This window comes from Pipistrellus hanaki, assembly GCF_964339955.1.
Source record: "Pipistrellus hanaki genome assembly, chromosome: 2".
Classification (NCBI taxonomy): domain Eukaryota; kingdom Metazoa; phylum Chordata; class Mammalia; order Chiroptera; family Vespertilionidae; genus Pipistrellus; species Pipistrellus hanaki.
The window spans coordinates 199280852-199295972 of NC_140504.1; the positions used below are offsets into that span (position 1 = coordinate 199280852).

Sequence of the window (15121 nt, forward strand, 5' to 3'; positions counted from 1 at the left end):
CTCGGAGCCCCCGCTCCCAAACCGGGTCCCCAGAGCCCCTTGGGTGGGGCCGGCGGAGGGCATCAGCGCAGGAGAGCCGGCCCCGCGCGGGACCGCCCTCCTCAGTCCCGGGTCCGGGCGGCCCGGAGGGCGGGAGGCGGGCGAGGCTTCCCCGCCTCGCGGGGGGTCACACCGCCTCTGGCTTCCAGGCCGCCGCTCAGTCCACGCGCGCGGGAGCAGCGGCTCCGCTTTCAGACCCGGAACCCCGCCCTCGGACCCGCCTAGACCGCCCTCGGACCCGGACCCGCCCGGCGCCCGCCAGGCTCCCGCGGGTCGGCGCCCTTTGAGCCCTGGCCTCTGGAGGCGGGCCCCGCCCCCGTCCTGTCCCGCCCACCTCATCGCCCAATCCGAATCCTCGGGCCCGGCTGTCCTCCGCCCCGCCCCCGGATGGCCCGCCTACCACTAAGGCCCGCCCCTCGGTCGCCCGTCCCCGCCCCTCTCACTGCCCAATCGGAGCCCGAGAGCCGCCCAACAAGATCCCGCTCCCGTCCCCGCGCAGCCCCGCCCCTCAATCGCCCGCCCCCGCCCCTCTCACCGCCCAATCCGAACCCGCGAGCCCGGCTGTCCCCCGCCCCGCCCCAGCCTGGCCCCGCCCCAGCCTGGCCCCGCCCCACGATCCGTGACGCGAGGTGTGCGCCCCACGCACAGCCGGTCATCAGGCAGCGCCGTGTGGGCGTGGCCATCCGGGTCCCCGGGTCCCCGCAGCCATGGCTTCGGCGGCCGCCAGTCCCCCCGAGGTGGTCCGCGCGGCCCAGAAGGACGACTACTACCGCGGCGGGCTGCGGAGCGCGGCGGGCAGCGCCCTGCACAGCCTGGCGGGTGAGCGTGAGGCGCCGCTGGCGGTGACCGGCCCGTGGGTGGTCCTGGGCGCCCCCGGACCCGCCCGTCGCACCCCCAGACTGCCGGAGGAGGAAGCGAGGCCGTGGGCGCCCGGCCGCCGGGGGTGGGCCGGGCGCGAGTGGGCGCCTTACGAATAACTCACTGAACCCGAACACCCTGCAGAGTGGGCCTTGGCGTGCCCGGCCTCCGAATTGGGAGCGGGGGGTCCTGGGACCCTGGAACTGCCGAGGCCGGACGAGGGCGGGGAGCAGGGTGGGCGCTGGGCCGCCACTCGGTCTGTTACAGTCTGTCCTGTGGCCCTCCGGCGCCAGGACACTTCCCAGGAGGATCCGGGGGGAGATGGACTCCGGGTGGGCAGGTACTGGGGAGACCCGGGGCCTGGTGAGGCAGGTGCAGGGGGAGCAGAATGGGCCGCTCGGAGGCCGGTGGAGGGAGAGGGTGTGCGTTTGGGACAGTCTCCGCTTCGAGGACAGCCGGAGGACCTCACTGAGCCCCTGAGCCCCCAGTGACATACTGCTCTGCTCTCAGGCGCCAGGAAGTGGCTGGAGTGGAGGAAGGAGCTCGAGCTGCTGTCGGACGTGGCCTACTTCGGCCTCACCACACTTGCAGGTGGGCTCCCCGTGGGACCCAGGACCCAGGGCCACAACACACGCCAAGCCCAGAGGACAGGAGGGGGGCTGACAGCTCCCGGGGGTGCTTCCCTGCCTCCTCGGAGCCGGACCCCACAACCCTACCCTCTAAGGGGAGGCCAGGCCCGGAGCCACAGGGCCTCAGAGCTCTGACGGCCGTGCACCTGTCTTGTCGGGTTCCTCCTTTCATCCTCTCTGTGTCCCTGGGGCCTTTCTCCTGGGTCCCCGGGTGCCATGGAGACCGCCGACCCCGTGGTCCGAGAGGGGCCCTGCCTCAGCCCGTCTCGGGAGCTCAGGAGAACTCGGCCTGCCTCAGCCCCTCCCCGTGTCTCCCGCCCCCAGGCTACCAGACCCTCGGCGAGGAGTACGTGGGGCTGGTGCAGGTGGACCCGTCGCGGAGCCAGGTGCCCCAGAGGCTGCGCCGCGGCGTGCTGGTGGCGCTGCACACGGTCCTGCCCTACGTGCTGGACAAGGCGCTGCTCCACCTGGAGCAGGAGCTGCAGGCCGACGGCAACGGCGCCCGCCCGGCTCCCGGCGCCTCGAGGGGCCGGTCAGGAGCCCGGCGCTGGGTGCACAGGCAGGTGGCGGCCCTGCCGGAGCCGCAGAGGAGGGCGCTGCTGCGGGCGGTGCTGGTGCTCAGGCAGGGCCTGGGCTGCCTCCACCGGCTGCACGTCGCCTGGTTCTACATCCACGGCGCCTTCTACCACCTGGCCAAGCGGCTCACGGGCGTCACCTACGTAAGTGCCGGCGCGCCCACGGCCGGACCTGGCTTGCCTGCGTGGAGGTGGCTCCTTGGGCCTCTGTGGACCGGCACACGGGCTGGCCACACCCTCCACTGGGCTTCGTTGGTTCACATTTTGCTAAAAAACAAAAACGGGGGAAGTTTAGTTTCCACAAACCCTGAGGGTCGGGCACGTCTGCCTTTGGGGCCACGCTTGGTGCCAGGCCCTGCGCCTGCTCTGTACTTGGAACGCAGGCCTGTGGCCACACCTCCCAGCCTGCCCTGACTGTGGGTCACGTGTAGGTGTTTCCTGAGGAATGTGAGCGCCTTGGCTGACAGCGTCCCGCTGTCTGCCCGCCAGCTCTGCTGGGCGACAGCTCACAGCCTCCTGTCCCAGTCCCCTGGTCCCAGTTGCCTAGAAGCTGCCCCCGGACCTGCCTGCCCACAGAGGGTCTCCGGCCCCCTCTACAGCTGCTCTCAGCATGGCGCTCCCTTTGAGAAAGCTACACCGACTCCCCTGCCCCTCTCCACCTCCCTCAGCAGCAGGTCCCGGGCAGGTGCCTCCCCTGTGGGTCCAGTCACGTCCCCACGTGCTGCTGTGTGCTGCTGAGCTGCTGACCAGGAGCCCGGAAACTCAGGCTCAGCCCCAGGCTCTGCCCTCTGCTGGGCTCTTCTCTGCCAGGCACCAGGCCCGGCCGGTCTGCTGGCTTGGCTGCCTCATCCCCAGCCAAGGGAAGGGAGGCGGGCCGTGGCCTCCCCGTCACTGGCTGCAGGAGGGGCTGCTGACCTGTCACACCAGTGGCATGGGCACCTGTTCCTGCCACACAGCTGGTTAGAGCTGCTCCCGCCCCGCAGGGTGCTCTTTCTCAGGCTTCTTTGCTGGCTCCTCGCCTCTCTGAGATGGATCCTTGGATGTCCCCACCCCACATCCTCACATGCAGCCAGCGTGGTCAGCACACTTCTGGCTTCTGTGCTGGGACGAGCCCTGAGCTGTCCAGTAGCGCCCTGACTGTCCCCCTGTGCTCAGGCCCTGGGAAGTGCCCTGCCCTTCTCCCTCCCTGTGGGCACTGAGGGGGGGCTCATTTGACAGGACACGCACAGTGAGTGCAGGCAAAGGCTGGCCTCCTGGTCTGTCCGGTCGTGTGACCGTCTCCGGGGGGTCCTTGGCAGCTCCGCCTCCACCGCCCGCCGGCAGAGGACCTGCGGGCCCGGGCGAGCTACCGGCTGCTGGGCCTGGTCTCCCTGCTGCACCTGGCGCTGTCCCTGGGGCTGCAGCTGTACGGCTTCCGGCAGAGGCAGCGCGCCCAGCGCGAGTGGAAGCTGCACCGCAGGATGTCTCGCCGCAGGTGTGCAGGGCCGGCCCCAGGGCTCAGGGTGCTCAGCAAGGACCTGGGGGCTCAATCCTCTCCCCCACCCACAGGAGCCTCACGGAGGAGAAAGCCGTGTCCCGGAACTCGCTGTGCACCCTGTGCCTGGAGGAGCGCAGGCACTCGACAGCCACGCCCTGCGGCCACCTGTTCTGCTGGGAGTGCATCACCCAGTGGTGCGACACCAAGGTCAGCACGCCCCGAGCGCAGGCCCGCCGTGACCGCCAGGCGGCCACCCTGAGCTTGGCGGGCGGGGGTTGGGGGGCAGGGGTGTCTGAAAGCCCTGGTAAGCGGGGTCGGATTCGGAGTCAAGGCACCACGGCTGCCGTATGTGTGGACACTTTGCCAAAAGCACCCGAGAACGTGCGCTGCTGGGAAGGTGTCCCTTCCCCGGTGGCTCCTGGTCACACACGCCAAACCCACCCCTCCAGCCAGACAGGCCCCAAACCCAATGACGGCCGTGCGGGAGCTCTTGGCTGCAGGGTGAGAGTGCAGGAGCCTGGGCCGCAGGGCGAGGGTGCGAGAGCTCCGGGCTGCAGGGCGAGGGTGCAGGAGCCCGGGCCGCAGGGTGAGAGTGCAGGAGCCTGGGCTGCAAGGCGAGGGTGCGGGAGCCCGGGCCGCAGGGTGAGAGTGCGGGAGCCTGGGCTGCAAGGCGAGGGTGCGAGAGCTCGTGGCTGCAGGGTGAGGGTGAGGGAGCTCCTGGCCGCAGGGTGAGAGTGCGGGAGCCCGGGCCGCAGGGTGAGAGTGCGGGAGCCCGGGCCGCAGGGTGAGAGTGCGGGAGCCCGGGCCGCAGGGCGAGGGTGCGGGAGCCGGGTGACAGCAGAGCCTCTCACCTCCTTGCTGACCCAGGGGGCCGGTCCCGGGCCCCTCACCTTCGTGGCGTCTCCAGGGCGGGCCGAGGGGAGTGGGAGGGCCACCGGGTGAGGAGGTAAACATGGGGCATGGTGCTCACGGCTCACCAGGCTCGGCTGCTGTCCCCGTCCCCGCTCTGGGCCCCATGGGTGCCTGGCAGGCGAGCGGCCGGCCTTGCAGGGCGGGAGGGGAGCTGACCTGGTCGCACCCAGGTGGTCTTGGGGTGGGCCGCCCGGCATCAGGGATGGGACGGAGAGGGGCACAGGCAGCCCCGGGGTGTCAGCCCCCGCCCGTCACTGAGGGGCAGGCCGGCCGGGGTGACGGCCCTCCCGGCGGGAGGCCTTGGAGAAATGCTGGCTGTCTTACATGGATGCCGGTGTGGCACCGGTGGGGAGGGCGCAGTGGCCTCGCAGGGATACAGTCCATGTGACCTCTCCCTCCCCCCAGACGGAGTGTCCCCTGTGCAGGGAGAGGTTCCCTCCCCAGAAGCTGGTCTACCTGCGGCACTTCCGGTGACAGGACAGACAGACAGAGCCACCGCAGCCGCTGCGGAGCGCCAGGCACAGCCCTCACAGACGTGGAGACCAGGGCGCCCGCCCACACCCTGTCCAGCAGGTGCCTTTCCCGCCTGAGGATCTCCTCAGACTGTGGAGGGAAGGGGAGACACAGAGCATGGACATGAGACACACCAATTGGTTGCCTCTTACCTGGGCCAAGATCAAACCTGAAGCCGAGGTACATGTCCTTGATCAGACTCGAACCCATGACCATTCAGTCTGTGGGCAGAAGCTCTAACCGCTGAACCACACCAGCCTTTATTCATATGTCAAGTCTGTTCTCCATTTAGGATTTGGGGTCTGTCCTGGTCCCTACAGACTCTGAGGCCCTTCCCCCCACGGGGGCGCCCGCTGGGGCAGAGCCAACTTGCCTGAGAAGTTTTCTTAACACTGAGGCACAGACCCCCTCCGAGTCTGGCACTAGGACAGCCGCCACCTGTGTCCGCCTACTTCCTGCCACAGCCACACACTGTATTTGTCAGGTTTGAAACCGTTTAACTCGCACCAGAGACAGAACTTGGCCATAAACCCCCTTAAAAGCCAAACCCACAGAAGGAGGCGTGTTGAGAGCCCTAAGGGTGGGGCCACCCCCGGCCAGGACCTCGGGTCTGCGTGGCACCCGCTGGAGTGCAGAAGGGCCTGGGGCCGTGGCCACGCAGGCCGCTCCCTAGAGGGAATTGTCCAGCCACAGACGCTGTTCTCCGAGGGAATGACGGTCATGGCCGCTGACCGGCCACTGAGCAGAGACCTCCCGCCAAGGGCCCAGGTGGCCGCCACCGGCCCAGAATCCTCACACTTGGCCAAGCACAGCCGCCCGCCACGCCGGCCTGGCGCGCACTGGGCCGACGGTGCGCGAGGTGAGGGCCGGGCCTGGCCGCAGACATGCTGCTCGGGCCGTCCGCTCGAGGCTCCGCAGCGGCAGGGGGAGGGCTGAGCACTCCGCTTCGAGCAAGAGCAGCCCTGGCCGGCGGCTCCGGCGGCGAGAGCACCGTCCCGTGCACCAAGGGGGTTTTCGGGTCGATCCCAGGGGCACGTACGGGAGGCAGCCGTAGGAGTCCCTGACATCGATGTTTCTCTTCCCCCCTCCTCTCAAATCAAATCAAATGGACACATATCCTTGGGGGGAGGCGGGTGAGAAAGCAGGAGGAGCTCAAGTCCAGGTGGGCAAAATGGCCAAGAAACCGTCCACACCCGATGGCAGAACCCCAGGACACGGGCAGCTGCTCAGCCCGAGTCTGAGCCCCGACCCCCGAGGAAGGACCCCCGGCTCCGCACCTGCCCCGCCCTGCCTCGCTCTGCCCACCCTGTGCCTGGCAGAGTCCCGCGGGCGCTTCTCGATAAAGACTCCGTGCGGAAGGGGACACCGTCTTTAATAAAGTTTGAATTAAAAAGTCACTTAGGAAAAGGGTCAGAGTATCTGTTTTCAGTACATCAGAAAGTCGGCATGCAGGTCCGCGTCGATCCTGGAAAGAGCCGGGGACCCACAGAACTGGGCCTCCCGCTCGCTGCTGTGGGGCTGCCGCGTGGGAACTCAATTAACCAAGCAACTCTTTACGTATGAAAGAACGTCAAAATAATCCAAACAATTAAAATATAATATATATTTATAATTCCAGGCCCCGCAGCAATCATGTGGCTAAGACAGAGCTCCAGTCATGAGGCCGTGGGACCGCCTTGGTGAGGGCGGCTGGGAGGCGGCTGGGACCGGCGTCCTGCAAACCTGTGAGCGCGGCTCCCGCTGTGGCTCTGCTCCCGCTGGGCTGGGCGCGGCCTCCTCGGTCCTTCGCCCCCAGCCCCTCGGCCACGGCCCAGCCCGACTCCCAATCTGTCCGTTACACCTGGCGTCACTGCAAAGGAATCAATGCAATCAGGTTCAGTGCAGTTTCCTGAGAACCCGTTATTTCAGTAACAAATAAGTGAAGTCTCTTTTACAAAGAAAATCCGACTCCCTCGCCATCAACTACTTTATGTGGAAAGAAGGCGCGGTTACAATGGCTCAGACCGCCGCGGCTCCGAGGGCGGCGGGCGGCGTCTAACTCGCAAACGTCTTGCCCACGTCCTCCTTCCCCTTGTACGTCCTCTTGCCGTGCGTGAACGGGATGTACCGGTACTTGATCATGTGCTGGGGACAGAAGGACACGCGTCAGGCGATAAGAGGGCTCCGGCAGCGAGCTTCCACCCCAGGGTCCCTCCAGAGCTGCGGGGCGGGGCGGGTCCGGGCGGGAAAGGTCCCAGAGCAGGAGGGGCCGGGCCGGGAGGCGCCCTGGCAACAGGAGGTGGTCTGCCCAGGCCGCTGTAGGGTCCGTGTGCATAACCCTGCACTGCCGGGCAGGTCCTGGCTCTGACCCACAGGACGCCGTGCCAGGAGGAGGGCACCACCAGGACCTTTCCACCCAGCCCAGGGCTGTCTGCCCGGCCCGTTCCCGACACCGGCCGTGGCCCAGAACCCCAGGCAGAGGGGGCGAGCCCGTGTCCCCGCCCCAGGCCTGCAGAGCTTCCTGCCGCCCGCGCAGACGAGGCGGTTCCCCATGCCGCCGGCCCCCCCACGCGCTGTGGCCGCTGTGCAGGCCCCGCCTTGGGGGCTCGGGCCCAGGTACCTTGATCTGCCTCTTCATGGTGATGCAGAAGAGCATGATGAAGTACATGACCAGGATGGGCCAGAACACGGGCACGTTGAACGCCTCGAAGAAGGTGCAGACCATGGCCACCAGGATGCCCTTGGTGGCCGAGTGCCTGGGGGATGGGGGGGAGGGGAGGGAGCATCTGACATGGGCTCTGGCCGGACGCAGCTCCGTGTGCTCCCGACTCCCCCATCTGACCGCAGTGCGGGTGCTGACTCGCTCCCCCAGGGACCACCAGGGCTCCACCATGCAGCCTGGCCCACGGCCCCACTGACCCTCCTCCTGGCTCCCCTTCCTACAGAGCAAGGCCAGCTTCCGCGGGGCTCCCAGGTACCACCCCCCCCACCCCCCACCCCCACCCCCGGCATGTCACGCTCAGTCCCAGCACGCTGAGCGCCACCAGGCCCCCCACACGGTGGCTCAGTCCTTCAAGGTTTTGACCCAAAAGTTCAAGACAAAGGGCCCAGAGCCCCACCCCGACTGGGGTCCCCCTCACAGAAGTCACTGCCTCTAGGGGGTCTGGGGAGCAGCCAGCCTCGTCCCCGGGCCCAGCACTTCCCCGGGCGGCCCAGCGCGGGGACACCTGAGCGGAGGGGAGCTGTCCGGCTGCCTCACCAGAGGGGAGCAGGAGAGAGACTGCCACACAGCCCACCCTTTGCGGGGCGAGTCAGCAACGTACCCGGAGGCTCTGCCTGGAAAAACCTCTTTGCACGTTTCAAAGACCTTTGGCCTCAACTGGGAGAGGCCAGGCAGCCGTCACAGGGGCCTGGCCTCCCCGCCCGCGAGCACGGGCTCCTGCTGGGGCGAGCCCTGTTCTAACCAGTGACGACGCGCTCATTTCTCCGAAAACGCCCCCCGCTGCCTCAGGCGGACCACAGCCTCGAGGACCGCTCCGGGGGCACTCACCAGAACTTAAACTCGGGGAGCCTCCGGATGAACGGCCGGAACTCCTCGTTCTGTTTGGTCGGTAAAGAGGGGCCGTCATCTGAAAGGCAGAGCGCCATCAGCAAAGGCGCACACCTGGCGCCTCTTACTTCAACGACCTACACCTTCCCCCCCACCTTCCCCCGACACCCCCTCCCCACCCGCCCGACACCTTCCCCCCGAACAAGGAGAGCGGGCCTCCAGCCAGAGTTCAGCCCGCTACTACAGAAAGCCCGTTAGAAACCCTTCGGGAAGAACTGGCACGGGTTTCAGTTTCTTAAAAACTCAGCTGCCCCTGGGTTACCTCCGCACACACCACCAGCACCACACTGAGGGGCAAAAGGAGACTTGCGTCCTCGGGGGCCGAGCCCACCCACCCGCACCCCACCCCACCCCCACCACACCGAGGAGACGGGCGTCTGCGGGGGGCTGAGCCCGCCCGCCCCACCCACCCCACCCCACCCCACCCCCACCCCCACCACGCCGAGGCAGGTGCAGCTGCTGGAGAAGCTGCGGCCGCAGACACGGCCTCAGGTTCTCCCCCTCCCGCTAGGGGCAACATCTCCGATCAATAGTCTGCAGAGAAGGGGCTTCGGGTGAGCACTGCACAGCGAGGACACGCCGGCCCTTTCTCCGCAGCCAGGGCGCCCCCAGGCGGGCAGGTGCTGGGACAGGGACGCCCCTCCCGCTGCCCACCCCTCCCCGCTGCCCGCCCGCCCAGGACCAGCCGGAGCAGCAGGGCCGAGCCCTCTCAGCCCAGGGCCGGGAACCAGGGCGCCACCCACAGAGCTGGCCCGGGGCTCGGGCCCAGCTGCTGCCGTGGAAGCTCTGGCTACGGGAGGCCCACCTGACGAGGTGGAGGTGCCTCCGAGCCGGCCGGCGGCTGCGGGGGAGCAGACCGGAGGGCGTCCACCTCACCCTGCACCCCTCTGCACGCGGCCTCACAGCTCCTCGCCGAGCCTCGGGGTGAGAGGGCGCACCCAGCGACGCGGCCGAGGGGCTCAGGGAGCCCACGACCGGCACCAGGACGGCGCTCGGAGCAGGCGCCGCGGCCTGTGTCCGGAGGACGGAGGGCCCTGCAGCCGCGGGGGGCCTACCTGAGTCCTCCATCAAGGACGGGTCCACCTTGGGAGACAGGAACGCGATGAAGAGGTTCAGGTGGTAGATGCCCAGGGCGTAGGTCACGATGTACCAGCCCTGGAAGGGAAGCCCGCAGGTCAGGCCGGAGGCGCCGGGGGCACGCTGCCCTCGCCCGGCCGCAGACCGGTCCGCCGGCCAAACTCAGAGCAGACACGTCCCTCACGGAGGGGGTCACGAGGGACAGCAAAGTGTGGCGACCGTCCATGGGGACAGTTCCTGCTCTGTGTCTCAGAAGACAAGCCAGAGGGCCAGTGAGATGCCCAAATCCTGAAGCCACCGGCTCCTAGGAGCGCAGAGGGAGGGTCCTCACAGCCGAGTGCCTGGGCCCCGTCTGCCTGTGACTGTTGACAGCCCCGCTGCACCTTGAACCTGTCCCCACACACACTGAGAGCCTTCCTAAATCCCAGGAGAAACCAGAACCAACAAATCCGGAAATCAAGAATGCAGTTAAGAGTGTTCTGGAGCCCCACGGCCTCGGGAGACGAGGCGGAGGAACCCTGCACTGAGCCCCCTTGGGGAGCCCGGCCACCCTTCAGGTCAGAAAGCAGCCGGTGCACAGGCCGTGGCCGCCCACAGCTTCCACAGGCCCAGGCCGAGGGGCCACCAGGTGTGACTGGGACAGTCACATGACCCCGCCTGGACTCTCTAACGCAAGGTTCCTGGCTCGTTCTTTACGTCACAGAACGGACCGAGTTCCGATTGAAAACAGAACTAAACCCAGCGGCAGTGACTTCACCGCGAACCGCAGGCGGCCGTCCTCGGCCCTCCCGCTGCGCTGGCCCGGAGCCCGTGGCTGCCTGGCCGGGCACAGCCAGGAGGAGCGCCGAGGGAGTGTCCGCTCTGCGTCCGGGAGAGGCCCAGCAAACGCCGTGTCCACCTGCGGACATGCCCTCCTCCGTCCCGGGCAAGGCCAGGAAACACCTGCCGCTCCAGAGAGAACCCGGAGCGGCCTGAGCCTGGGAACCAGCCCACCTCCCCAAGAGAACCCGCCTCGGGCCAGGCAGCCACCACAGCCAGGGCCCGCGAGGCGGACAGCAGGCACCAGCACATGCTCAGGACCGGCCGCGGCCTCGCCTCACACCCACCTGCAGCAGGTAGACCCGGATCATGTAGACGAAGCTCAGGCCCAGCGTCACCACCCATCGCACGGCCGTGTACGGTGTGGACCTGTCCAGCCAGGACTGGTAGATCTGCAAGGACAGGAGCGCAGCGTCACCCGCCCCGCCCGCCCACCGCCCGCAGAGCACCTCCCAGCGGGCCCAGGCTGAGCACCCCGGGCAGCACAGCGGCGGCAGCCGGCCCGTTTACGGCGACAACTGGAGGCAGGGCCAGCGCAGGGCAAGCACACACCGAGCAGATGTCCTGGCACCGGCGGGGAAGCCGAGGCAGGAACACGGGACTCCACAGTGCCCCGCCCACTGGCCCGGGGCCGCCCCGCCCGGCACAGTGGAGCAGGCGCAGGCGCAGGCGGCGGACCTGCAGCCGTGGAGTCTGCAGAGGAACTTGAGTTTATATGTACACACGCATGTATGCACGCATGCATGTATAATAGCAAGCATGTCTCCAACTTTCTTTTGAAATTGCTCAATTTTAACACTTAGGTTTTAATTGTGAAAACCTTCACCCGCTCATAAAGGTACAGAATGTGCGAACCCAGGCCCCTCCCCCACTCCGTCGAGTTGTTCAAATCCTCCTCGACGTTAACACGGACAGCACGGCACGGGCAGCATGGCGCGCAGACGCCCGGGGCTGACCGCCGGGACGGAGACCGCGTGGTGCTGGGCACCGTGGAGGCGCCGCTGGCCGCACAGACTGTCCCAGCCCACGCTGCCCAGCACGGCGTGCACACGGCGCGGGGCCACGGTGCAGAGGCAGGTGTTGGAAAGGGGCGCCGCTCAGTCTGTACCACTTGGAAGCTGAGATGGTTTCCTCGTTATTAAAGGTTGGAAAACAACCCAGAAACCAAGTATGTGGCAAAGCCCAGGGTCATCCATGGCCCCTTAGAAGACACGGCTCCTGACAGAAGGAGCCGGTCCTGAGAGCAAGTGCGAGGCTCCTGTGCCTGCCTGCCCCGCCCCCGTCACTCCCACCCCCCTTACCCCCACCCCACAGACACCCCCACCCCCCCGTCACCCCCACCCCACAGACACCCCCACCCCCCCGTCACCCACACCCCACAGACACCCCCACCCCCCCGTCACCCCCACCCCACAGACACCTCCACCCCCCCATCATCCCCGCCCCACAGACACCCCCACCGCCGCAGTCACCCCCGCCCTCCGTTACCCCCATTCCACAGACACCCCCGCCCCACAGACACCCCCACCCCACAGACACCCCCGCCCCAGGACACCCCCGCCCTCCCCCCCCCCCCCCCCGTTACCCCCGCTCCATAGACACCCCCGCCCCAGGACACCTCAGTCACAGCTCCGTGCAAACGCGCACAGGCACCGGCACCCACCTGGCCGAGGCGTGTGAAGAACCTGTACACCACAGAAGGCTTCCCGTGGACGGAGTCTCCCACGCTGTCCCCTTCGGACATCCTGTAACTGAGCAAGCGCACACGCTGTTAACCAGGAAGAGGCACGGCTGGGCCTCGTGCCACCCATGGCCGGCCTCCCCGCACCCGTCTGCCGGGCGCCTTCCGTGCGCTGCCTGGCAGAACAGCAGGTGACACGGCTGGTGGAGGGCCAGGAAGACACGTGACATGCAAAGCAGCCCTGGGTGGACTTTCATTTCTCCACGTCACCCAGAGCCGCCCTGCCACAGCCGGGCCACCGCACCCACGCCTGCCGCTCCTCCAGCACCTGCTCCTGTCACAGCCTGGCTCCTGAACGCCCTCCTCTGGCCCAGCCCCCTCTCCGCGGCCACACCAGCGGGCTCTCCTGTCCCCTCAGGCCGCATCCTCCCTCCTCCGAGAGGAATGGCCGCGTCCGACCAGGGGTCAGCTCTGTGCCCCAGTTCCTTATCGGCAGGTGGAGTAATGCTAGCTGCTCATGACTATTTCAACAGCTGGGGACGGGCCTGCGAGAACCCGCAACCCAGCGAGTGGGCAGCATCGCCGACTTCACCGGACGAGCAGGTCTAGGCAGCGAGCGCCTTGCCCGAGGTCAGGAGCACGGGCCCGCCGGCCGCTGCCCGGTCCTCCGAGTGAGGACCCGGGACCCAGGCGCTTGCTGTCCCTAAGCTCCCCGCTGCCCCCGCCCACAGGCGGCACCTCCCCCATCACAGCGGTTTGTCTCCACGGCCGCTGAGCTGTGCGGTATGGCCCGCTCCTCATCTGGGAAAGGGTTCTCATTCCCAGACGGGACACAGGCTGAGGCGTCTGGGGCCCGTCAGCCCTCCGTTCACCGCTGGCACCTGCCCGCCTCCCCCGGCTGAGCCCGCGCTCCAACACGCTGTCGCCCCAGGAGCACGCAGGACGTCCTCTCTGCAGCGAGGGCAGCAGCTGGGCTGTGGTCCTGGGTCTCAGACAGAAACATTTCCCAGTCACCACTTCCACTGAAAGTCACCGCAGTCCGCCGAAACCGGTGTGGCTCAGTGGTAGAGCGCCGGCCTGCAGACTGAAAGGTCCCGGGTTCGATTCCGGTCAAGGGCATGTACCTTGGTGGCGGGCACATCCTCGGTAGGGGGTATACGAGAGGCAGCTGATCGATGATTCTCTCCCATCGATGTTTCTAACTCTCTATCCCTCTCTCTTCCCCTCTGTGAAAAATCAATAAAACATATTTAAAAAAAAAAAAAAAAAAGGTCACCGCAGTCCCCTCTGCCTCAGGAGCCGGCCGGCAGGGCGCCGGGGAGTGTCCTGGAGGCTGGGGTGCCCTCTGCTCCAGGGAGACGCACAGAGACAGGGCTGACCAGGACGGGATGCCGCTCCGGGCCCTCCCGTCGTCCGGTCCCGGAGGGCAGCTCTCCGTCCGCCGGGGAGAATCCGCGTTTCCTAAGGAGCTGACCAGGCAGCAGGAGCGCATCCCAGCAGTCGCCATCCTGCGGTTCCTGGCGGATGGTCCCAAGCGGCACCTTCTCACCACGGAAGTGGTTTTTCTTACACCGAGGCCAGAGTGAGCCGGACAGAGAGCATCTGCTGCCCGGTAAGGACGCTGCAGGTGCCTGGAGGCCCGTTCCCGGCCTCTGACCAGCAGCCCGGTCTCCAAGACACACATGTCAACAACCCGGAGGATGTGAACTTTGGAGTCAAACGCGCTGCCTTCAGCATACGAGTCTGCGGCTTCCTCGCCAAGGGCGGGCCACATTCCAGCCCGTCAGCCTGATCCCCGCACCCCGGTGCTCCTCCAGGCGGGGTTCACCGCGGCCCGAGGCCTCCCTGGCACCCGAGGGCTGGTCCTGGCCGGGCCCTCAGCACAACGCACAGTCACCTCTCCCCGGTCCCTCCTGGCTTCTCTCTACTTCCTCCACGGAGCGCAGGCCTGGAGGGGGCCTGGCTGGGCCTGTCGCCCGGGAGGCCTGGGACCAGCAGGCGGCGGGTAAGCTGTCAGCTGGACTGAAGCGCTTTCTTCTCAGTCACACACACAAAGCGGGACCGAGCACCAGGCTGGGGTTGTGTGCAGCCTGTCGGGCGTCTCCGGGTCCCCTCTCCTCGCAGTGAGCAGCGCAGGCTCCCACCTCCGCCAGCGCGGCTGCCTCCCGCCCCTCGTCCTCCTGCGGCCTCCGGCGCCGCTCCCGCCGCCGAAATGCCGGTCCAGCCCTCGTCGGCTGCCCCGCACGGCCGAGGGCTCCTCCCGCCCCGGCGTGACCACCCCGGGGTGTCCACCCGGCCCCTCGCTGCACCCGAGCGGGCCACCGCGTGCGCTCAGCGGAGCGCGTCCACCGCCGAGGCCTCCCGGCGCCCGGCCCCGCCGCACAGCCCCGCCGAGGCGCCGCTCCGGGCAGCTCCGGGGCCCGGCCTCAGCACAGGGTCCGGCCGACGGCGGCGCCCTCGGATGTGCCCTGGGACCGACGTGTCATCTCGAGCGGCGCGACTGCAGCCCGTCGCCTTCCCGCCGGGCCCCCCGGACACCGGACACCGGCGCGGGGACGGAGGACCGCGGCGGCCCGCACCACCGGGCGGGCGGCGGCCCCTCCCAGACGCGCGGCGGGAGGGAGGACCGATCACCCACCGACCCGGGGCCCGGCCCTCCTGCCCCGCCTATCCCGCCCCGCCCGCCGCCCGCCGCCCGCCGGTACCTCGCGGCTCTGCAGCGGCCGAGCGCGGTCTCCGAGGGCCGCGGGGAGGAGGACGCGGGCAGGGGCCGCGCCGGCGCTTCGCTCGGTCCGGGAAGGGGCAGACTAGCACTTCCGCTCTGTACTGCGCGGCGCCGCCTCCGGGCTTCCAAGATGGACGCCGGGGCGGAGCCAAGAGCCTCCAACCATTTCCGCTTCCGGTGCGGGCGCCTTTTCCCGGCGGAAAGAACGTAAGCGCCGGAAATGCGCT

At 68.2% G+C, this 15121-nt stretch overlaps 2 protein-coding genes across 3 annotated transcripts; one reads left to right on the plus strand and one right to left on the minus strand.

Moving 5' to 3' along the window:
- The first annotated feature begins 692 nt into the window (after positions 1-692).
- On the plus strand, positions 693-6400 carry PEX10 (peroxisomal biogenesis factor 10). The gene is made up of 6 exons (XM_084874320.1): positions 693-858; positions 1408-1488; positions 1851-2245; positions 3400-3575; positions 3650-3785; positions 4896-6400. Exons 1-6 carry the CDS (start codon positions 747-749, stop codon positions 4962-4964), a joined length of 969 nt encoding a protein of 322 aa, XP_084730446.1. The 5' UTR covers positions 693-746; the 3' UTR covers positions 4965-6400.
- RER1 (retention in endoplasmic reticulum sorting receptor 1) lies at positions 6359-15036 on the minus strand. Of its 2 annotated transcripts, XM_084874322.1 has the most exons (8): positions 14875-15027; positions 12152-12239; positions 10776-10880; positions 9648-9747; positions 8533-8611; positions 7603-7738; positions 6996-7127; positions 6359-6852 (listed from the first exon to the last, which is right to left on the minus strand). In XM_084874322.1, exons 2-7 carry the CDS (start codon positions 12230-12232, stop codon positions 7038-7040), a joined length of 591 nt encoding a protein of 196 aa, XP_084730448.1. In that variant the 5' UTR covers positions 12233-12239; positions 14875-15027; the 3' UTR covers positions 6359-6852; positions 6996-7037. The 2 variants fall into 2 exon arrangements, with proteins under 2 accessions (XP_084730448.1, XP_084730447.1); XM_084874321.1 differs by having other exon boundaries at positions 6359-7127; positions 14875-15036.
- Positions 15037-15121: the final 85 nt, after the last annotated feature.